This window comes from Cnephaeus nilssonii (assembly GCF_951640355.1).
Source record: "Cnephaeus nilssonii genome assembly, chromosome: 24".
NCBI lineage: Eukaryota > Metazoa > Chordata > Mammalia > Chiroptera > Vespertilionidae > Cnephaeus > Cnephaeus nilssonii.
The window spans coordinates 13,903,610-13,926,636 of NC_137095.1; the positions used below are offsets into that span (position 1 = coordinate 13,903,610).

Genomic DNA, 23,027 nt, shown 5'->3' on the forward strand with positions numbered 1-23,027 from the left:
ATGGGTGTGAGGGCAGGAGCAGACAGCCAGCCAGGGGGGTTGGCACCCCCAAACAGAGAGCATCCCAGGTCTCGAGGGGGTGGGGCCACATGAAGGGGGAGGGGGAGCGGTCCTGTGAACAAGAGGGCGGGGCTACGTGAACACCTTGGAGTGGTCCGTGAACAAGGGGGCGGGGCCCCGTGAAAAAAAATAAAAACTTCTGCTCATCAAAAAAAGCACCCCATTTTGAGCGAAAAGTTGGGGTAACAAGCGCCTTGTTCCAGTTCTTTTTTCATTAAGGTCGTCTCATTTATACACGTTAAAACCTCCTATTCACAATTCTGCCTGCGTCTTCCTATCACGTTCAGGAGGGACGTAACACATATGACATGGTAGGCTAAGAATGAGCACACGATACCTGTGTTTCACGTGCCTCCCTGGTTGGAACTTACTACTTCAATCTCAGCCATAGCATCATTCCGACCATTAGACTCACACCATGAGCCTCTAATTACTGGTCATTTTACCAAAATCTTGCAATGGGCCCGGCCTCAGTGGCTCAGTGGTTGAGTGTCCACCTAGGAGCCAGGAGGTCTCAGTTCGATTCCCGGTCAGGGCACAGGCCCGGGTTGCAGGCTCCATCCCCAGTGTGGGGCGTGCAGGAGGCAGCCGATCCATGATTCTCTCTCTCCTCATGGATGTTTCTATTTCTCTCTCCCTCTCCCTTCCTCTCTGAAATCAATATAAGGAAGCAAATAATTTTCTCTAAAAAAGAAGTGTGGGGAAATGTTAGATGCCCACGAAAACCCTGCGCCCGTAGCTCGCCACAAGCTCTCACTCGAAAGGATAGAAACCGAGGTCTCCAGGGCAGCCTGCGACCCTTTAGGTCCGTGGTCGGCAAACTGCGGCTCGCGAGCCACATGCGGCTCTTTGGCCCCTTGAGTGTGGCTCTTCCACAAAACACCACGGCCTGGGCGAGTCTATGTTGAAGAAGTGGCGTTAGAAGAAGTTTAAGTTTAAAAAATTCGGCTCTCCGAAGAAATTTTTACTGTTGGCATTTGGCTCTGTGGACTCATGAGTTTGCCGACCACTGAGCTAGGCAAGAAGACAAACGTGGGATTCCGGCAACCCCGTCTCAGGCGTCGCGCTTGTGCGTCACAACTTCAGCACCTGGGCATGTACTCCTGTGTTAAGTGAAAATGGGACGTGTACTGCATAGAGGTGTGCATGTAAGTGCATACGATAAATTACATACGTGTATTAGACGTGTGCATGTCTACTTTTTAAAGACAGAAATTCCTCCAAACTCCGAGGCCTCCCTGCCAAACCCAGCCTCTCACCTCATGGCGGCGTCTAGGTCGGTCCCCGAAGGCCCGGACCCTGGGGTGCCGTCGGTGCGTGCGGCAGGGCAGCAACCAGGAGCCCTGCGCACGTCCCTTCCGCCGGCGACAAGGACCCCTACGGCCAGCCGGCGCCAAGGACCCGGGCGCGCGGGCCCTGAGGTGCGCACCGGCTCGGCGCCGCGGCCGCTCGGGCACCAGGTGGCGCCGTGCGTCCCCACAGCCCGCGGCGTCCGTCCCCCGCGCCCGGGGCGCGCCGCGCCGCGCTGCGCGCTGATTGGCTGCGCACCTGCGCCCGCGCCCCCTCCCCGGCCCGGGACCTAAGTGCGGCTGCTCGCCCGCTCCCGGCGCAGTCTGCGGGGCCTCCCGGGCGGCGGCGGCGGGGCCGGAGCGGCGCATCGGAGGGGACAAGACCAGGACAAGAAGGAACAGGCCGGCCGGCCGGCAGCGCCCCGCACACCCGCGACGATGCTGTCCTGGCGGCTGCACACGGGCCCCGAGAAGGCCGAGCTGCAGGAGCTCAACGCCCGGCTCTACGACTACGTGTGCCGGGTGCGCGAGCTGGAGCGCGAGAACCTGCTCCTGGAAGAGGAGCTGCGCGGCCGGCACGGGCTGCAGGGCCCCGAGGCCGAGGGCCAGGCCCGCTGGGCGGAGGAGGCGCGCGGCTTGCGGCAGCAGCTGGACGAGCTGAGCTGGGCCACGGCGCTGGCCGAGGGCGAGCGCGATGCCCTGCGGCGCGAGGTGCGGGAGGTGCGGCTGCTGGCGGAGGAGGCGCGCGCCGCCCGCCGCCGCCTGGACGCCGAGCTGGGGGCGCAGCGGCGGGAGCTGCAGGAGGCCCTGGGCGCGCGCGCTGCCCTCGAGGCGCTGCTGGGCCGGCTGCAGGCCGAGCGCCGCGGCCTGGACGCGGCCCACGAGCGGGACCTGCGGGACCTGCGCGCGCTGGCGGCCGGCCTGACCCTGAGCTACAGCGCCCGCGCCCTCCTCCCCGCCGCGCCCCCGCCGCCGCGCCTGCGGGAGGTGCAGGACAGCTACTCGCTGCTGGTGGCCGAGTCGTGGCGGGACACCGTGCAGGTGTACGAGGACCAAGTGCGCGAGCTGGAGGCGGCCCTGAGGTGCGGCCAGGAGAGCCGGCGCCAGGCCGAGGAGGAGAGCCGACTGTGCGCGCAGGAGGCCGAAGCCCTGCAGCGCCAGGCGCTGGAGCTGGAGCAGCTGCGCGAGCTGCTGGAGGACGAGCTGCTGCGGATGCGCGAGGCCTACGAGCTGCAGGCCCAGGAGCGGCAGGTCCGTTCCCAGGGACCGGCCCCCATCCCGGCCCCCACCCCGGCCCGGAGCGCCCTGCAGGGGGTGGGGGAGCGGCGGGTCTCCCCAACCCACAGCGCCTTCACCGGGCGTCACCCGTGGGTGGGGTCGGCCCCGAGGGTGCCTGAAACAGCCTGGGGCCAGGACACTGAAGGGGGGCCCCTTACTCTGCCTCAGGACCTCTGGGTCCCAACATCTCTCCATGGACTCGTGGGCCAGTGCCAAGTGCCAGGTTCTGGTGGCTAGCTCTGTCCCTGTCATCTTAAAAAACCTTTTTTTAAAAATTGACTTCAGAGAGGAAGGGAGAGGGAGAGAGAGAAACATCAATGATGAGAGAGAATCATGGATCAGCTGCCTCCTGAACACCCCCTACTGGGGATGGAGCCCAGAACCCGGGCATGTGCCCTGACTGGGAATCGAACCTGGGACCCTCTATCCACTGAGCCAAACCAGCTAGTGTGTGTGTGTGTGTGTGTGTGTGTGTGTGTGTGTGTGTTTCACAGTCGGAGCTGAAGCCAGGTCTCTGGGGAGTGTAAAAGCCGTGGGGACGTGGCTGGTGGCAGGCTGTTATAACAAGTGCAGAGTAAGGTAAACAGTTGCTATTTCAGAGAAGCGCAGGCTCAAACCTCGGACACCGCCCGGGTGACACCGGTGTGTGATTTACTGTCTGTACACCCTGCCCAGTCTAGGACAGAACTGGAAATATTCCCAAATCCTCCTATCAGTAGTTCCCAGGAGGACGGCTTAAAATAACACACCCATAAATTCAGAAGTATTTTTTTTTAAGGGAACAGTGTGTAGCCCCGAGTTTAAAGATTTGCGATCGGGGGATGTTGCGGTGCAAGGGAGGGTCTGGAAGAGGCTGCTCCGAGGCGTGTTGTGTGGGCTGAATCCTCGCCGTTCCTTGGCCTTAACGGCTCACTCGGCTCATCTCGGACCTCGAAGCTCTGGTTTCAGTCTTATTTTTTTAGGGGTGGAAAGAACCCCTTTTCCCCTAATTAAATCTTTTTTTTTTTTAAGTTGATTGAAGAGAGAGGGAGATAGAGAGATAGAAACATTGCTGAGAAACATCATGGATCGGCTGCCTCCTGCACGCCCCCTAATGGGGATCGACCTGGGCATGTGCCCTGATCAGAATGGAACTGGTTCGTAGGCCCATGCTCAACCACTGAGCCACGCCAGCCAGGCCCAAGTCTGAATGAAGCTTTATTCCATCAGTGGGATGGGTTAAAATTTTTCTGGAGAGTGTTGGGAGCCAATGAGTCTTTTTAAAAATATATATATATATATATTGATTTCAGACAGGAAGGGAGAGGGAGAGAGAGATAGACACATCATCAATGATGAGAGAGCAGCATGGATCGGCTGCCTCCTGCACGCCCCACAGTGGGATCAAGTCTGCAACCCGGGCATGTGCCCTTGACCGGAATCGAACCTGGGACCCTTCAGTCCGCAGGCCGACGCTCTATCCACTGAGCTACACCGCCTAGGGCGCCAATGACTCTTACGTCCCTGCTTCCAAAAGTCAAACTTCCCTCTGGCAGTTTCCGGAAGAGCTGACTTGCATGGAAATGTGGTTGGGACAATACTTCCTTTCCCTCCAACGCGGCTTGATTTTCCTCTTTGTGTTTTGGGGGTGCCTTCTGGGTGGAGCGATTCTTCACCCACACCCCTTCGGCCTGGCTAGGAGACCTTAACCTGCTTAGGAGGTCTGTGGTTGGAGAATTGAGTGCATCTGATGTTTTTGTTTGTTTGTTTTTTTCTAAGCAGCTTGACACTACGTGAGCTTCTTTGAAAATGACAAACTACAACAAAGTCTGAGGTTTGACTATTTCGGTTGAGTGTTTTATGGTTGAAGGGAGCAATGTGTTTATGTTCTATACTCTAACCTTGTAGCTGAGTCGGTAGTCATCAGTGGGGTGCTGTGCAGCTGGCTGGCTTGTGGCTGGCATTTTTCTAGAGGCGGGGACACACAAGCACAGAGAGAGAGATGGATAGATGTGATTGACAAGCAGAAAGAGTCATGTGAGCACGTGCCCTATTAATGATGTCCTACAAGTACAGTCAAATAAGAAGAGTTAGCCCGGCCGGCATGGCTCAGTGGTTGACCGTCGGACCTATGAACCAGGAGGTCACAGTTCGATTCCAGGTCAGGGCACATGCCCGGGTTGTGGGCTCGATCCCCAGCGGGGGGCGTGCAGGAGGCAGCCGATCCATGATTCTCTGTCATCATGGATGTTTCTATCTCTATTTCCCTTCCTCTCTGAAATCAATAAAAAAATATTTAAAAAATTTTAAATTCATTCATTCATTTTAAAAAAGGGGCATATACCTCAGTTGCAGGCTCAATCCCCAGCCGGGTTGGAGATGATCAGTTGGTGTGTCTCTTTAATATCGACGTTTCTCTCTGTCCCCTTCCTCCCTTCCATTCTCTCTCTAAAAAAAAAAAAAAAAAAAAAAAAAAAAAAGAAAGAAAGAAAGAAAGAAAGAAAAATATCCTTGGGTGAGGATAAAAACAAATCCTCCATATGTAATAAAAAAAACCAAAACACCACTTAGAACCATCCTTGTGATGACTGCCTCTTTAACCTGGAGAGCTTTCATCTCTGTGTCCTGGGCTGTTGGTACCGCACGTTGGACCCAGCGAAGCTCCGGGCCTTGATCTAAGCACCCTCCCATCTTTCTAGAGTGCGATTGCCCGCCTGGAGGATGAGAAGGCTGCCCTCACCTTGGCCATGGCCGACCGCCTGCGGGACCATCAGGAGCTGGTGCAGGTGAAGACCAGCCTCAGCCTGGAGGTGGCAACCTATCGGTAAGGATGGGCTCCAGGCAGCTCCAGGCTGTTGTCCTGGCAACTGAGGAGGGGCCGTTGTCCTGGCAACGGAGGAGGGGCTGTTGTCCTGGCAACTGAGGAGTGGCCGTTGTCCTGGCAACGGAGGAGAGATTGTTGTCCTGGCAACTGAGGAGTGGCTGTTGTCCTGGCAACAGAGGAGGGGTTGTTTCCCAGCCATCCCAGTGGAACTCCAGGGCCCAGCTCTCAGGCTCTCCTGGGTCATGCGTCCCTCTCTGGCCAGGGGACAAAGTGCCTCGTGAGTCACATGGACTGAGGCTGGGGTGGGAGGTGCCCCAGACCTGGCACCACTCTAGAGCGGATGCTGGGCCGGCCTGGGAAGCCCACCTCTGTGCCGGTGTCAGGTAACGCCGGATGCCGGGCCAGTCTCTTCCCCGCAGGGATCTTCCTGTTTCCTCTCTGGGACAGTTTTCTGGGCTGCAATAAGGAGACTCTGATTTCGTGCTTTGTCTCTGGGATTTTGTTTTTTTTAACATATATTTTTATTGATTTCAGAGAGGAAGGGAGCGGGGGAGATAGAAACATCCATGATGAGAAAGAATCATGGATCGGCTGCCTCCTGCACGCCCCACACTGGGGATGGAGCCTGCAACCCGGGCATGTGCCCTGACTGGGAATCGAACCGTGACCTCCTGGTTCATAGGTCGATGCTCAACCACTGAGCCATGCTGGCCGGGCTTGTCCCGACTCCTTAATGAGGCCGAGACTTGGTTTTCTCACACGTGTTCACTTATTTTCTTGCTGAGGAGGCTGCCGACCTGGGGAGCCACATGAAACGGTCACAAATAGCCGTTGAGTCAGGAGGTTGGCATCTCACAGTTACCAAGGCCCGAAGGCCGGTTTCCTCGCCTCAAAATAACCAGAGAAGCTCTACCCACTTCTTAAAGCCATACGAGTCTCTTCCTTAAAAATAGCCCTTTGAGCCCAGCTGGCATGGCTCCGTGGTTGAGTGTCGGCCTAGGAACCAGGAGGTCACGGTTCGATTCCCGGTCAGGGCACATGCCCGGGTTGCGGGCTCCATCCCCAAGAGGGAGTGTGCAGGAGGCAGCCGATCCATGATTCTCATCATGGATGTTTCTATCTCTCTCTTTCCCTCTCCCTTCCTCTCTCTGGAATCAACAAAAATGTATTTTTTAAAAACGGTCCTTGGAGAGGTTTTGAGGAAATCGTGCGTTTCTGGCCCCTATTCCTGTGTGTTTGTTGATGCCTCTGCCATTGGTCTGGTGGAGGGCAGTGCGTTGTGAAGGGTGTGTGTTAATTCAGGCACCAGTTACATGGCCAGGGCCTGCCTGTCCGTGCCTGGAAAGGCCCCGGAGGGGTGCCCAGGTGCAGAAGGTGACACCTGCCTGTGCCAGCCATCGAGAGGGGGACCCGGATGTGGATCTGACCCCTTCCCCCGGCAGGGAACCCTGTAGGGGCGTTTTGGTGAAAAGCTCCAAAAGATGGTGAATAGGCTTCCGTCAGCATGGTCTGGAGGGCCTGTCTGCAGGATTTGTTCTTTCTTTTTTAAAAATACCTTTATTGAGCCCTGACCGGTTTGGCTCAGTGAAGAGCATCGGCCTGCGGACTCAAGGGTCCCGGGTTCTATTCCGGTCAAGGGCATGTACCTTGGTTGCGGGCACATCCCCAGTAGGGGGTGTGCAGGAGGCAGCTGATTGATGTTTCTCTCTCATCGATGTTTCTAACTCTCTCTCCCTTCCTCTCTGTAAAAAAATCAATAAAATATATTTTAAAAAATATCTTTATTGATTTCAGAGAGGAAGGGAGAGGGAGAGAGAAACATCCATGATAAGAGAGAATCAGGGATCAGCTGCCTCCTGCACGCCCCCTACTGGGGATGGAGCCCGCAATCCTAGCATATGCCCTGACTGGGAATGGAACTGTGACCTCCTGGTTTTATAGGTCGATGCTCAACCCTTGAGCCACTGTGGCCAAGCGAGAGATCTTTTTCCTTTTTAAAAAAATATATTTTGTTGATTTTTTACAGAGAGGAAGGGAGAGGGATAGAGAGTTAGAAACATCGATGAGAGAGAAACATCGATCAGCCGCCTCCTGCACACCCCCCACTGGGGTTGTGCCTGCAACCAAGGTACATGCCCTTGACTGGAATCGAACCCGGGACCCCTCAGTTCGCAGGCAGACGCTCCATCCACTGAGCCAAACCAGCCAGGGCAGGCGAGAGATCTTTTTTTTTTTTTTTTTAAATAAATATGTTTTTATTGATTTTAGAGGGAGGGGAAGGGAGAGGGAGAGATAGAAACATCAATGAGAGAGAAACCTTGATCATCGATCGGCTGCCTCCTGCACGCCCCCTACTGGGGACTGAACCTGCAACCCAGGCCTGTGCCCTGACCGGGAATCGAACAGGTGACCTCTTGGCGCACGGAACGATGCTCAATCCACGGAGCCACCCTGGCAGCCGGGCCCAAGAGATCTTCTTTCCCCTGAACATCTCTCCACATACACCTGTCATGGGTGTATCTGCTGACCTGTGCTCCCCAACACGTTCTGTCCTGACGTGGGCCACTCCGGCGACAAGCCCCGTGGTGCCTGAGGCTCCCCGCCAGGTCTGAACCAGCACGTGGCCTTCTCGCCAAGCCCTCCCCTCCCCCCGCCCCTTCGCTGTCGGTGCAATCCTCGGGCGCCCACCCTCAGAGTCTCCCTTTTACCCGGAACGTTCCTCTGATCCCGTGCAGACCTCAGAATTTACTCGGCTTCAGAGCAGTTTGTGTTCCTGGGACCTAACGCGCCTGGTCACGAGGGTGTGGGATCATGGGCTGATGTCCCGCTTTCTGGCTGTGGACCCGAGTGGAAGGACTGGGCTCTGGGCCCTGCCCCTCGCCTGCCTTCTGGCATCTGCACACGTGTGAGTGTCGGGCCCTGTGTCCGTGGCAAACCTGTCCGCGCACACCTTGCATAGAATCCGTCTCGCCATCATCTTGGCTGTTTTCATGAGAAGGGGTTCCCCGCCAGCAGCCAACATGGCTCGGGTTGAGCGTCGACCTAGGAACCAGGAGGTGAGGGTTCGATTCCCGGTCAGGGCACATGCCTGGGTTGGAGGCTTGATCCCCAGTGGGGGGCGTGCAGGAGGCAGCCGATCCATGATTCTCTCTCATCATTGATGTTTCTCTCCCTCTCCCTCTCCCTCTCCCTCTCCCTCTCCCTCTCCCTCTCCCTCTCCCTCTCCCTTCCTCTCTGAAATCAATAAAAATATATTAAGAAAAAAAAAAAAGAAGGGGTTCCCCTTGGCTTGCTGCCCCCCTGACCCCCCCGCCGCCCACGGGGTTCCTTTATCTGTGGGAATCACCAGCCTTGGAGTCAGTGGGCATGGAACCTGGTTCCCATTTGCCTGAAGCGCCAGGCCCCTGCCCGGCCCTGGCGTCCCACCTCTGTTTCCGTGCCCGGCTCTCAGCGGTCATTGGCAGCTGCTGCCCGCCCGTGGCCATCCACAGGGTGTTATTTCTTGGAAGGGAAGTCGGTGACGTCCCACGTCGCTCCGGCAACGAGACAGTTGTGCCCGCAGCCGCCAGCTTCCTAGGGTCTCCTCGAGCAAGGGACATGCTGGGCTGACCCAGCCCCAGCACGCCTGGTCGGCCGGCCCACAGCCGGCGTGGCCACCGTGTCCTCAGGGCCCTCGGTTGTCGACGGGAATCACACCGTGACGAAGATGCTGCCGTTCTTTAGCCTTTTGGAGCTAGACGTGGCCAGAGATGTCACCTGATCGAATGCTTTTCGAGTTTTACTCAAGGAGCTCACAGGATGCTTCTCTGAATGAAATGATGGCTCTGGGTGGGCCTAGAAGGGGGCGAGGGGCCCACAATCTTGTGCTCTATTTCCTAACGAGTTATTATTATTAGTATTATTATTTCTGCAGAGCCTTATTGGAAGGAGAAAGTAATCCAGAGATACGGATCCTGGCGGAGCGCCTGGAACACCTGCCCCGAGGTAAAGACCCGAAAAGCTCATTCTTGAACTTGAAGAATGAGCTTCCGCCCGAGGAGGATGAACAGCACAGCATCGTTGATCCGGAGGCATTGGGGTTTAGATGCGATTTTGTGGCAACACCGTGGCTCACCCCCTCTTACGTACCAGATAGATGTTACCCAACGGGCCATCGCTTTTAGGGGTGGGGGACCTTTTCTCCTGCCAGGGGCCATCTGCGTGTGGGTGATACCACTCTTGGGCCATCCAGAAGGACCCGCTTAGGAATCAGCCTGCTCTGTGTGGTCAAACAGCTCATGACTCACCCCTAAGGCCTTGGCAGGGCCGGACAATTTATAAGTGGATCTTTTTTTTAAAAAAAAATATATTTTATTGATTTTTTACAGAGAGGAAGGGAGAGGGATAGAGAGTCAGAAACATCGATGAGAGAGAAATATCGATCAGCTGCCTCCTGCACACCTCCTACTGGGGATGTGCCTGCAACCAAGGTCCATGCCCTTGACCGGAATCGAACCTGGGACCCCCCTGTCCGCAGGCCGATGCTCTATCCACGGAGCCAAATCGGTTAGGGCTATAAGTGGATCATTTTGTAGGGCCCGCGAATGATGTGGTCAGTATCCAAATGGCCCTGGACAGAAAAAAGGTTCCCCACCCGTGACTTAGAAAGAAGGTGGGGTGGGGGAGGTGCTGTGGGGGGAGCAAACAGTGGCCAGGCAGGACCAGACAGACTCCTAGTAGGACCCCAGGTTAGGTCCGGGGCTCCCTAATCTTTTCCTGGCTCTGACTTTGGATCCTGGGAAGAGCTCAGGAAGAAGGCATTCGGGCGTCTGCCACCTGGTTTCATGCGTTCCTGGTTCTCCGAGCTCCTTCAGGGGTCCAGAGACAGTGTCCGTAAACTAAAATGTATCGTGGCCATTATGTATCGCGGCCAAAGGAAGGAAGGATTGGACTAAAGAGGGTTGTTCCGGAACTCCTTCGTTAGGCTCTGAGCTTCCAAAGAGGTCTGTAACCCGGCGGGGTGGGTGCCCATGGCGCTGTTCACCGGATGAGTGTTCGGATGCGTTCCCAGACAGCGAGTCTGTCACGCCTGTGCGTGCACGCGTGTTCCTGTGGTAATAGCGCGCCGGATAGGGCGGGGCACCTGCCCGCAAGACGATGGGCCTAAAGCTGGCCTGTGCTCCTGCACATGTCCCGGTGACCCCTCATTAAACAACCAGGCAGTTCCCGCATTGTTTCCAGGGATTCACCGCCTGGGACGTCTCCGTGGAGAACCAGCCTGTTGACCCCAAAAGGGGGATCTTTGTAGAAAGGGTCCTGTCTTGATCTCTCTCCTGTATCCTGACATCTGTCCTGAAGGGGCCCCTGGCCTTTGCTGCCATGGAAACCGATGGGAGAGAAGGCAGGATGGGGTGTGGGTAGCATTGGGGGGGGAGGGGGACGCTCTCGGGGTGGATGGTGAGAGAGAGAAAGAGACAGAGAGAGTGAGAGAGAGAGGAACATCAATGTGAGAGACACATCGATGGGTTGCCTCCTACACGTGCCCCAACTTCGGGGTGGTGATCGAACCTGCAACCGAGGTAGGGGCCCTTGACTGGGAATCGAACCCAAGACCCTTAGGTGTGCGGGCTAACACTCTATACCAGGCATCCTCGAACTACGGCCCGTGGGCCACACGCGGGTGTTTTTGCCGTTTTGTTTTTTTTTTTACTTCAAAATAAGATATGCGCAGTGTGCATAGGAATTTGTGCATAGTTTTTTTTTTAAAACTATAGTCCGGCCCTCCAACAGTCTGAGGGACAGTGAACTGGCCCCCTGTTTAAAAAGTTTGAGGACCCCTGCTCTATAACCACCGAGAACACCCGCCAGGGCTATAGTGCTGTGTTTTCCTGTAACAGCATCATTTGGAGATTTGAAACTATCTTATTTATGATGACTGTTCCGTGGTGATAGTGTGTGTTTATTGGGATGGGATGGCTAGACCTGTGGGGATGCTTTTACGATAGAAAAAGGTTCCGATGATTCTCGTTTTAACGAACCGTTCGATTCCCACAGAGCTCAGAGCCACGGCCTCCCAGTACACCAGCGCGGCGTTCCAGAGGGAAATGAGGGAAAACGAGAGGAACCTGTTTTTGAGGCACAAGCCACCTCCCGGGAGGGTCCATCGCAGCTGGGCCTGGCCCGCGCCGCCCACAGCCACGGGGCACGCCGCCAGGAGACGCTTCCCGGGCCCGGGATCTCCTGCCCTGACCCCCGCCCGGCGCGAGACCGCCTACGAGAAAACCACCAGCGGCCAGGCCAGTTCCAGGACTTTCTCTCCAATGTACGGTGGGCTCTCGAGGAAAGCTGAGGTTCCCCTGCAGACGTTCCCCGGGAGGCCGAGAACGGAAGGCACCAAGGCGCGTCTAGCCGGAGAGGCCAGCCCCGCCCGGGAGCCGTACCGCGACCGCGGGGACCGAGGGGCGGCGGGCGCTTCCCAAAGCACCCGGTCCGAGGAGAGGATCGTCGTTTTGGGGAAGAAAACGGAAGCTCCGGCCGCCGCGAGGGAGCAGGAGAGAAACCGACCCGTGACGGTCCACGTGCGGCGAGAAGAGAAGATGTTCGACTCGAAGGAGAAGGCTTCCGAGGAGCGGAACCTGCGGTGGGAGGAGCTGACCAAGTTGGATAAAGAAGCGAGGGAGAGGGAGAGCGAGCTCCGGAGGGACAAGGCGAAAGGGAAGGGGGCCCCCCAGGAGACGGGTGTGCGGGTGCGAGAGGTACCGATCCGCCTGGAAGTGTCCCGGGACAGCAGGGCGGAGGAGGGGGCCCCCCGAGGGGCCCGGACTCCCCTACGGAAGGATGCAGGCGGCGGTCCGGGAGGAGGGAAGGACACGATGAGAGAGACGATGAGAGAGACGAGGTTCGGGTTGGACGCCAGGGACGCCAAGGGATCGCTGGGGGGCGAGGCCACGACCGAAACCATCGCCGAGAGCATCGTGTCCAGCGTGCTGAAGCGGTTCACCCAGTCCCCCGAGACCGAGTCCCCAACGGACACGAAGGTCACGTACGTGGGCAGGACGGAGCTTCCCGGGGACAAGAGAGCCAGGACGGAGATCGTGGTGGAGTCGAGACGGACCGAGGAGGTGGACGTGCGGGACGGAGCCGGCCTGGACGCCCTCCTGAGCCCGGGCGGGAAGGCCGGGGTGGAGCTGAAGGGCAAGCCCACGGAGCGGGTGATCGGAGACATCCTCAGTCTTGGGCTGAAGGGCAGGGAGGGCAGAGCCAAGGTGGTCAACGTGGAGATCGTGGAGGAGCCGGTGAGCTACGTGGCGGGCGCGAAGACGGAGGAGCTTTCCACCCCCTTCCGCGTGGAGGAGGCCGACGACGCGTCCCCGGGGTTCGGGGAGGAGGAGGAGGAGGAGGTGTATGGCGAAACGGGGGTTGCGTTCTCAGCGGATCGACGTGAGAAATCCAAGCGGCCCCCGGAGCAGGGGACGCGGGTGGAAGAAGTGACGGAGGCCGGCGACTCGGAGGAAGAGCAGAGCTATTTCGTGTCCACCCCGGAGGAGGGCCCCGAGGAGCGCGGCTCCGGGCGCGACGGGGACGCGGGCTCGGTGTACGGGCAGATCCACATCGAAGAGGAGTCCACCATCCGGTACTCCTGGCAGGACGAGATCGTGCCGGCGTCCGGGAGGAGGCTCACGGGGCCCGGCGCGGCGTCCTCGTGGGGAGAGACGGTGGTGAAGCCCCCGGACGCTCCGGAATCTTCTCCGGAGGCGGAGGTGGGCTCCCCGCACTGGATCGAGGAGACGACCAGCGGCGAGTTCCGCGCCGAGGCCACGGTCATCGACAAGGAGATTAAAATCCCGCACCAGTTCCACACGTCCATCAGCCGGGACTTCAAGGAGCCCCGGCACCAGCTGGTGGAGGTGATGGGGCAGCTGGAAGAGAGCCTCCCGGAGCGGGTGAGGGAGGAGCTGTCCGCCCTCACCAGCCAGGACCGGGCCGGGCTGGGCCACCTCTCGGTGGACGTGAAGAAAGTCCAGCCCTCGGGCGGCGGGGCCATGACCCTGGTGGCCGAAGTCAACCTCTCCCAGACGGTGGACACCGACCAGTTAGACCTGGAGGAGCTGAGCAGAGACGAGGCGGGTGAGATCGAGCGAGCCGTGGAGGCCGTGGTGCGGGACAGTCTGGCCAGGCGACGCAGCCCGGGGCCCGGGAGCCCAGACGGGGACGCGGGAGGGTCGGCACCGGCGACCGGCTTTGGCTTCAAGCGCTGGGCCACCCAGGAGCTGTACAGCGCCTCCGCGGAGGAGGAGGAGGATGCCGGCTGGGCCTCTCACAGCTCCGAGACCGTCACCACGCAGGGGCCGGTGTCGGCCACCGTGGAGGTCACCAGCCCGCGGGGCTTTGCCCGCTCGCACGTGCTGGAGGACGTCAGCGCGTCTGTAAGACACGTTAAAATAGGCCCCTCTGGAGTTTGGAGGACCGAGCGGGTCCCCCCCGAAGGACCGCCTGCGGGACAGGTGAGTGGGGAAGGTGGCTGGGGCCGGGCAGCCAGTTCCGAGGGAGCCCGCTGCTTTTTGAGGCACTCGACAGTAGGTCCCGGTCAAAGGCGAGTGTCCAAAGAAATCGTCTCCCAAGCGCCAGACCCTGCCTGGCAGGAGGCAGGGGTGCAGAAGAGCTCGGCCCCCCCAGAACTCGACACAGGTCGGGGAGCCACCAGGTGTGTGGCTCCAAACAGTTTCATGCTCAAAGGGAAAGGAGTTTTTAGGGCCCCGTTTCCGGCGTAGGGGAGGTTGGTGATTATTATTATTCCTTTTTTAAAATAGATTTTTATCAATTTCAGAGAGGAAGAGAGAGGGAGAGAGAGAAACATCCATGATGAGAGAGAATCATGGATCGGCTGCCTCCTGCACGCCCCCCACTGAGGATGGAGCCCGCAACCTGCCATGTGCCCTGACCGGGAATCGAACCGTGACCCCCTGGTTAACGCCCCACCACTAAGCCACCGCCAGCGGGGCACGAGCCGATCCTTTAGGCACCGAGGTCTTGCAGAAACCCAAACCTCTGAGCATGCTGCCTTCTGTGGGCCCATTCCTTTTTTATTTTAAAAATATATTTTATTGATTTTTTACAGAGAGGAAGGGAGAGGGATAGAATGCTAGAGACATTGATGAGAGAGAAACATCCATCAGCTGCCTCCTGCACACCTCCCATTGGGGATGTGCCCGCAACCAAGGTCCATGCCCTTGACCGGAATCGAACCTGGGACCCTTGAGTCCGCAGGCCGACGCTCTATCCACTGAGCCACACCGGCCAGGGCCTGTGGGCCCATTTCTGACATTGGCCCTGGCTGGTCCTGTGGGCTCCCCGGAGGAGCTAGGCGAGTCCGCAGACGGCAGGACACCACGGCAGGTGGCGCTGGGGCCCAAAGGAACTGCGTTTACCTTTCAGATGGACGTGAGTCCCACGGAGGCGGCCCCCCGCTGGGCCCGAGAGGCCACGGTCCTCTTCGCCACGGGGACGGAAGGGGATGCTCACAGCGGTACCTGGAGAGAGGCCGGCCGCGAGAGGGACCAGGCCGCTGGCGTGGCCTCCTCCCAGGAGCGGGCTGTGTTCGACAGGACGGTGCAGCTGCAGAGGATGGTGGACCAGAGGTCGGTGATCTCGGACGAGAAGAAAGTGGCCGTCCTCTACCTAGACCATCAGGGGGACGAGGATGACGGACACTGGTTTTGAGAACGTCTTTGTTTCCGATGGCGCTTGGTTTCGTCATTTACCAACACACAGAGGCCTTGGCTCACTGTCAGCGGGGTGGGCTGCACGGGGGGGGCGGGGGGGGGAGTTCCCACTCTTCACTGAAACCTCCCCCTTCTTTTTCCATTTCTCCAAAGAGGACGCCAGGTAATGTCAGCTTTGCAGCCTGGAAAGGTGTTGAATGAAAGAATGAATGAATGTGTGTCTTAAAAGGCGCTGGAGTTTTTTATCTTTGAGTTGGGGCTTTTCAAAAATACCGTTTCTCTCTGTAGTCTTAAAAGTTGGTATTTTTAAAAATATATATTTTATTGATTTTTTTTACAGAGAGGAAGGGAGAGGGATAGAGAGTTAGAGACATTGAAGAGAGAGAAACATTGATCAGCTGCCTCCTGAATACCCCCTACTGGGGATGTGCCCGCAACCCGGCATGTGCCCTGACCGGGAATCGAACCTGGGACCCTTCAGTCCGCAGGCCGACGCTCTATCCACTGAGCCAAACCAGTCAGGGCTGTATTTTTTGTTGTTGTCTTTTTAAAAAATATTTTTATTGATTTCCAAGAAGGAGAAGGAGAGATAAAAACATCAATGATGGGAGAGAATCATTGATTGGCTGCCTCCTGCATGCCCCCTACTGGGGATCAAGCCTGCAACCTGGGCGTTGAACAGTTACCTTCAGGTTCATAGGTTGATGCTCAACCACTGAGCCATGGCCGCTGGGCTTTAAAGTTCCTCTTTTTTTTTTTTCCCTGGAGTTTTCGCTCCTGGGGATGGTTTGCACCAGTTTGCACCTGGTCACAGACACACCTCGCACCTGTATGCATCTCTACCTTTAGGTAAGCTGCCGAACCGGCAACCGGATAAGAGTTACATATTACAGAGGACTTAACCTTTGCATGTGCTACTAAGAAATAGTCAACTAACCTTGTAAGGAAAAAAAAAAAAACAATGCACTTTTCTCTTTCTGAAGTCTTTTCAGAAAGAAATCGTAGGAGATAAGCAGATTGCTCACTTGAAGAGAAATCTACGTGATCCCACCTTTAGGAAAAAGTTACACATCTTAAGAGTTAAACCCACTGTAAGGCTTGAAGGAATTGCGTTCTCTGTACAGAATTTTAGAAAATAGAGCATTTTATTTATGGAGAGGGTACTCTAGGCTATTGCAGCATTTCATTTTTAAAAAATATATTTTTATTGATTTCAGAGAGGAAGGGAGAGAGAAACATTGATGGGAGAGAACCATGGATCGGCTGCCTCCTGCACGCCCCCTACTGGGGATGGAGCCCACAGTCCAGGCATGAGTTCTGCCTGGGAATTGAACCGTGACCTCCAGGTTCATAGGTCGATGCTCAACCCCTGAGCTAAGCCAGCCAGGCTGAAAGGTTCCATCTTTAAAGGTGTAACGTCACGTTAAAACTAGTATCTCAGACACGCCAGCATTATTTTAATCCAAGCTAGCTTCTTTCCCACCTCCGACAGTATCATAGACCTGCCTGGAGTGCACAGAGGAGTAATAATGAGCCAGGTGACGGCACCCTCAGGTAGGTCATGGCCTCGGGGGGTGCGTGTGGCATTTGAAGTTCTCCCCTCTGGGTGTCACATGGACGGTTCTCAGGCCCCCGAGACGCGCATCTCCCCAGGTTCAAGAGAACGTTTAGGGAGTTGGTCTCCGGCATGGATAAGTGGAGAATAAGTGAGCACGGCTTTTGGGGTGAGGACACGGTCTTCTGTTCATTGTTGTTTCGCCGTAATAGTATTCGCAGACTGCGTCTCACCTTCCCACGGGCTGTTGCGAGATTGTTTAAAATGCATATTGAGGATGGCCTCATCTGAAAGACTTGCCTTGCTAACCTCCTGTTCCCCACAAAGGGAAATGTCACAAATGAATGTGTAAAAATAAAAACCTAAGGAAAAAAAATAAACCCTGGCATTGCCACTCGAGAGAATGAATGTTCTCCATGGGGGTGTTTGTTTCCTATTTAAACGCTAATGAAAACATGTGTTCACACGCGTGCTTTACATGATGGCCCGAACCACGGCAGAATCATGTGGAAAGCTCCAGTTCTTTAATACAGCCACGACTTGACCCGGTCAGCACAGAACTAGAAAGCGTGGCAGACGGGGCGTAGGCCCGGTGGCTGGTGCTCAAATACGGACTGGACGGTTTGCGGCAAGAACGTCACCGTCACCACCAGGGAGCCTGGTGGCAGGAAATGGGACTCGTGGCGAGTGGTGACTGCCTCTTGCCGCTTCTTCCCACGCGGCCTTCATGCCACAGGCCTGTCTGGGGTGGGCGGGTGTGAGAGGCGTTATGTGGTCACTGTCACGCGCCTGAGGAGGACAGGGGACCCTGCCTCCCTGCACCCTGTCACTCGGATCTTTTGCTTTGTTTTCCCCATGGATTCTTGAGGTGGCCTGTCACAGATGGAACCACAGTGGGTTGGGGCGAGGGCACCAGCCTGCAGCCCGGGGCAAAGGGGGGGGGAAGCACCGCCTACACATACTGACTCCAGCACCTTCAAGCTCCTTTTATCAGCGTTTTATTCTCCATCCCCATCCCCTTCCCGTGAGAAAGGGCTTTTCCCAGAATTGAACTCCAAATCGGACCCCCGACCGGGGCCGCGGCTGTGTGCGCGCAGTGAGATGCCGTCTCTTTCCCGCGTGGGAAGCCTTGACCTCTTGGAGAGGAGCCCTCGGGCCACCGTCGTGCTGATGGGGAAAGGCGTTGGTTGGCACGAAGCACCACTTCGGAGGTAAAGAGGGAACGGCTTATGGGCGCACCAGAGGCCACGAAAGGCCCCGCCCTGCCAGCACGGCCCGGAGGCGCGGGGGCCCAGCCCGCCGTGAGGACTGGCACGGTGCCTGCTGGTGCCACCTCCCGGTTGGGGAGGCGTGTAGCCAGCGCCCGGGCCTGCCCAGCTGTCGTTGGGGTGTGGTGCGTCTCAGTCCGCCGCGTGGGGCCTGGCCCTCCCGGGCGCCGCGTGCTGGGCCGCTCCGGTGCAGAAGGCCGGTCTGGCTCTCGGGGCCGACCTCAGCTTCACGGTGGCCATCTCAGGGGCCCTGCGAGCAAGCGGAGGGCGGTGAGTGGGGCGCCCGTGGGACCCCCGCCCCGCATGCCTTCCCCCCTCCCCCCGGCTGCTGTGGGACAGCCCGGTAGCTTCCCGGTTAGATTTCATGGAGGAGCCTCAGGAGGGGGTGCGGGTGGGAGGAGAACCGCGGCACGGGGACCTAAAAGGCAAGGTGCTTTCTCACTCCTGTGACCCTTCCCTCGGAGCCGAACAGGAGCAGGAAGGCCGGGCTGCAGGCCTTAGTGCAGGGGTGGGGACTTCTCTTTGCCAAGGGCCATCTGGATGTTTATAGCATCCTTCACGGCCGTACAGAATGATCAGCTTAAACGTGAGCCTGACATATGGGGTCTAGCATTTAATTAACTCACTCCTAATACCCTGGCAGAGCCAGAACAAAGGGTTTCCTGGGTCTTATATGGCCCTTGGGCCGGACGTTCCCCACCCCTGCCTTAGTGGCTCATCTTCCCTGTGGTAAGGGGCCTGGAGCGCAGAACAGCGCCCCCGCTGGCTGTGTCCCAATCGGGAGCTCCCATGAGTGGGGATCTGGCAGCGGGTCCACGGGCCCTCTGGGAACACAGGCTGTGTGAGGTGGGGAGCCTCCACAGCAGAAGTGGGGCCTTCTAAGAAAGAGGTGGGCGGCCCGGCTGGCTTTGCTCAGGGTTGAGCTTCGACCTGTGAACCAGGAGGTCACGGTTTGATTCCCGGTCAGGGCACATGCCCGGGCTGCGGGCTCGATCCCCAGTGGGGGGCGTGCAGGAGGCAGCCCATCAATGATTCTCTCATCATTGATGTTTCTTTCTCTCTCTTCCTTCCTCTCTGAAATCAATAAAAATACATTAAAAAATAAAATATAATCAGAATTTAAATCTTAAAGAAAAGAAAGATGTGGGTGAAGTCAGAGGGCTCTCGGGCTCCCATCTCGACGGGCACCCCAAGAGCGCAGGGGAGCCCCAGGCAGGTTCCAGCGGGCCCAGGCAGTGCTGGGAGCCAGCACCCCCCAGCAAGACCAGGTGACCTGCAGGCGGCTGGTCGGCAGGAGGACACATCCCAGCTCCTGTTTCAAGAGCTAATTCCTCCTCGGGATCGGGGCAAGGACGGTATTTCACAGCTGGGCTTCCAAGGAGCTGGTCTTGCGTGGTGTCTGAGTAACAGGAAGTCGGTACAGTTTTCCACGCTCGGACAGTTCCCCAGAACCCCGCAGACCGGCTTCCTGGGAGGTTCCGGACGACCGAGGAGTGAGGGGCCCAGGGGAACAGCGAGGGAACGCCGACTCACTTGGACAGCACGTCCAGGGCCTGCTGGGTGGCCAGCGTCCGCCTGTCCTGCGGTCCGTACAGGAGGGTCTGAATCTGGAGACACTGCAGAACACCAAGCAGTCATCGTGAGGGGAGGAAACGTCCCGGAGAGCGTGCAGCAGCAGGACGAGGCTCCCGAGAATGGGAGAGAGACTGCTTCAGTCACAGACCCCTGTCTGACCTTCACTGCGAATGCCAGGGACCGTCTGACCTTCACTGCGAATGCCAGGGACCGTCTGACCTTCACTCCGAATACTAGGGACCGTCTGACCTTCACTGCGAATGCCAGGGACCATCTGACCTTCACTCTGAATGCTAGGGACCGTCTGACCTTCCATATGAATGCTAGGGACCGTCTGACCTTCACTGCGAATGCCAGGGACCGTCTGACCTTCACTGCGAATGCCAGGGACCGTCTGACCTTCACTGCGAATGCCAGGGACCGTCTGACCTTCACTGCGAATGCCAGGGACCGTCTGACCTTCACTCCGAATGCTAGGGACCGTCTGACCTTCACTGCGAATGCCAGGGACCATCTGACCTTCACTCTGAATGCTAGGCCATCTGACCTTCACTCTGAATGCTAGGGACCGTCTGACCTTCCATATGAATGCTAGGGACCGTCTGACCTTCACTGCGAATGCCAGGGACCGTCTGACCTTCACTCCGAATGCTAGGGACCGTCTGACCTTCCATATGAATGCTAGGGACCGTCTGACCTTCACTGCGAATGCCAGGGACCGTCTGACCTTCCATATGAATGCTAGGGACCGTCTGACCTTCACTATGAATGCCAGGGACCGTCTGACCTTCAGTGTGAATGCCAGGGACCATCTGACCTTCCATATGAATGCTAGGGACCGTCTGACCTTCAGTGTGAATGCTAGGGACCGTCTGACCTTCACTGAAAATGCTAGGGACCGTCTGACCTTCAGTGTGAATGCCAGGGACAGTCTAACCTTCAGTGTGAATGCCAGGGACCGTCTGACCTTCACTGTGAATGCTAGGGACAGTCTGACCTTCACTCCGAATGCTAGGGACCGTCTGACCTTCACTGTGAATGCTAGGGACAGTCTGACCTTCACTCTGAATGCTAGGGACCGTCTGACCTTCAGTGTGAATGCCAGGGACTGTCTGACCTTCAATGTGAATGCTATGGACAGTCTGACCTTCACTACGAATGCCAGGGACCGTGTGAACTTCAGTGTGAATGCCAGGGACCGTCTGACCTTCACTGCGATTGCTAGGGACCGTCTGACCTTCACTGCGATTGCTAGGGACCGTCTGACCTTCAACTTGGATGTTCCGAGAGATCCTGGAAACAAGTGTACAGCTCTAGCACTGTTATAGAACCCTCTGTGACAACCTGCATGCAAAAACATGTTTCAAAAGTACTATTTTTAAAAATAAAGGCAAGAGAATTGGTATTCATGAGAGGATGGTGTCCAGTTTCTATTTTTGAATGACCCTTGCTACAGCCCAGACAAGTTTAAAAAAAAAAAAAAGTGTTGTGCCCTGCCCAGTGTGGCTCAGTTGGTTGGGCGTCGCCCTGTGCACCCAGAAGTTGCCGGTTCGATTCCCAGATCAGGGCACATGCCTGGGTTGTGGGCTCGATCCCCAGTGGGGGGCGTGCAGGAGGCAGCCGATCCATGTTACACTCTCTCACGGCGATGACTCTCTCTTCTCCCTTCCTCTCTCTCTCAAAATCAACAAACTATTGTTCTATTTTCAATGGGCTTTCTGTAATCATTACATCACAGCAATTTCCTAGGGAGTCACTTATTGAGGAGTTAAATATTCAGCTTTATTCTGCTTATTATCCTGCCATTTGACTGCTTGCACCTGGCCAGGGAAAACTCAAGGGGAAGATAAAGATTCAATTTGTGCCCCCAAACGGGCAAAGTAATTTTGAAGAAGAGCCAGGTGGAGGAAACTGCTTTCCCATCACCACCTTCATGAAACTCCAGTAATGAAGGCACTGCGTTCTCATCCAGGGGGAGACAGCAGACCAATGGGACATGGCAGAGAGTCCAACATGACAGATGACAGAAGAGAAGTGACCTTGAGGGGTCGGCCAGGGAGAGCTGAGCTCGTCAATGGATGGAACTGGAAGGAAATGAACCCCTGCCCCATGCCAAGCCCAGCAAGGAACCCCGGGCTGATGGGAGAGCTAAGTACGAAATGCAGAACTTGGAACTTTTAGGTGAAAATACTGGAGCCGACCTTTATGGAGAAGTAGTTCTTGGACAAGATCTGGACAAACCAAAAGATTTTTTTGGGGGGGCGGGGTGGAGACACTGTACAAAGTGGAGAAAAGATCAGCATGCAGAATAGATCAAGAACTCCCACAAGGTAACGAGAGAAACGAACACAACCTCCCTACAGACCACTGATGGAAAGATATGACAGGATTATTCAAAGACCTTGAAAAACAGAACAGCGGAGAAGCATGTTCAATCTCACAGGTAACCAGAAACCACCTAAAACCTTCATCTGTCGGATTGCAAAACGAATCGCCTGACAATGGCAAAACCAAGGCCTGTCAAAGAAATGAATGAGCAAGCACGCCTTTATACAGACTGAGAGTCATAGAGCCATTTGGTAACTCGGCTAATGGACGACTAACCTGTAACATGCACATGGATTGTACATGCGTGATATCATACACGTTTGGTGTGTGTGTGTCCATGTAGATGAATCTCATGATTATAGGCAGAAAAGAGCAAATAGCAGATGAATGCAAATTATATAGATAAAATATGCACATTTTATATGAAGCTTAAAAAAACACGTAAAAGAAAACCATAGTAAAATACAGTGTGGGAATGATGTCAAGTGCAGGGTAGCAGTCACCCGGTATGGGGCGGGCACGGGCAGGAGCGGGCACTTCCTGTGGGTCACATTTTATGTCTTCTATCCAACAGTGAGCTCAGGCACCCGCCCCCGAGAAGGAGAAGGCAGCTGGTATTCTTCTGCCAACTCTCGCCTCCTCTACCCCTGACCTTGGGCGCTCACCGTTTTCCCGGCGGGCACCACGTTAGGAGGGCGCGGGGATTGTGGGTGGATAAAAGGACCCTTTCCGAGAATCAGTCCAGACAGAGGTGAGCCCCAGCTCCCTCCCATCTCCTCCACCCCGATCCGGACTCCTGTCTTCCTGGAATGAATTGATTTTTTTTAAAGGGCTACTTATCCTCACTAAGCAGATTTGCTCAAAGTTCCAGCTGATGTGAGAGATGCTCCGGATGTCAGCCGGGAGAGAGAGAAACACCCCGGTCCGTGTCATCCCTGTGTGACGACAGCCGTTCCAGATGCCCAGACAGGAAACATCCGTCCATCCGGGAACGGAAATGGATTTTCTTCTAAAGCGACCTAACCCCTTCCTGGCTTTTCCCGGAAAGTGTTTTTACGAAGCTGGGCAACTGAGCCCGAAGCTGAGCAGCCACGTGACTCTAAGAACCAGAAGTTGGCTTTTTCAATGTTCTGCTGCTCTTGGGGAAATGTGCTTAAGCACTGGGCGCGA

The 23,027-nt window shown here is 56.4% G+C and overlaps 2 protein-coding genes across 6 annotated transcripts in view; one reads left to right on the forward strand and one right to left on the reverse strand.

The window, feature by feature from the left end:
* Nucleotides 1-1,681: 1,681 nt before the first annotated feature.
* Nucleotides 1,682-17,073, forward strand: SYNM (synemin). The gene is made up of 5 exons (XM_079764026.1): nt 1,682-2,600; nt 5,306-5,430; nt 9,344-9,414; nt 11,464-13,913; nt 14,845-17,073. The coding sequence occupies exons 1-5, from the start codon at nt 1,788-1,790 to the stop codon at nt 15,127-15,129; spliced, it is 3,744 nt and encodes a 1,247-aa protein (XP_079620152.1). The 5' UTR covers nt 1,682-1,787; the 3' UTR covers nt 15,130-17,073.
* Nucleotides 17,074-17,682: 609 nt separating this feature from the next.
* Nucleotides 17,683-23,027, reverse strand: part of TTC23 (tetratricopeptide repeat domain 23) — a 28,548-nt gene continuing 23,203 nt past the window's right edge. Inside the window, exons 12-13 of one of the 5 annotated variants that reach the window (XM_079763841.1) lie at nt 19,488-19,570; nt 17,683-18,204 (exon numbers count right to left, since the gene is read on the reverse strand). In XM_079763841.1, the coding sequence (XP_079619967.1) occupies nt 18,087-18,204; nt 19,488-19,570 (201 nt within the window). In that variant the 3' untranslated portion in view covers nt 17,683-18,086. The remainder of the gene's footprint in view (nt 18,205-19,487; nt 19,571-23,027) is intronic. The other 4 variants (XM_079763842.1, XM_079763843.1, XM_079763846.1 and 1 more) reach the window with 4 other exon arrangements.

Bases quoted from the DNA above. Each gene is read 5' to 3' on its own strand.
- SYNM (XM_079764026.1), top strand. From the start codon at position 1,788: ATGCTGTCCTGGCGGCTGCACACGGGCCCCGAGAAGGCCGAGCTGCAG. The intron at 2,601-5,305 runs GTCCGTTCCCAG...CCATCTTTCTAG, and splicing joins TGCAGGCCCAGGAGCGGCAG to AGTGCGATTGCCCGCCTGGA. The intron at 13,914-14,844 runs GTGAGTGGGGAA...TTTACCTTTCAG, and splicing joins AAGGACCGCCTGCGGGACAG to ATGGACGTGAGTCCCACGGA.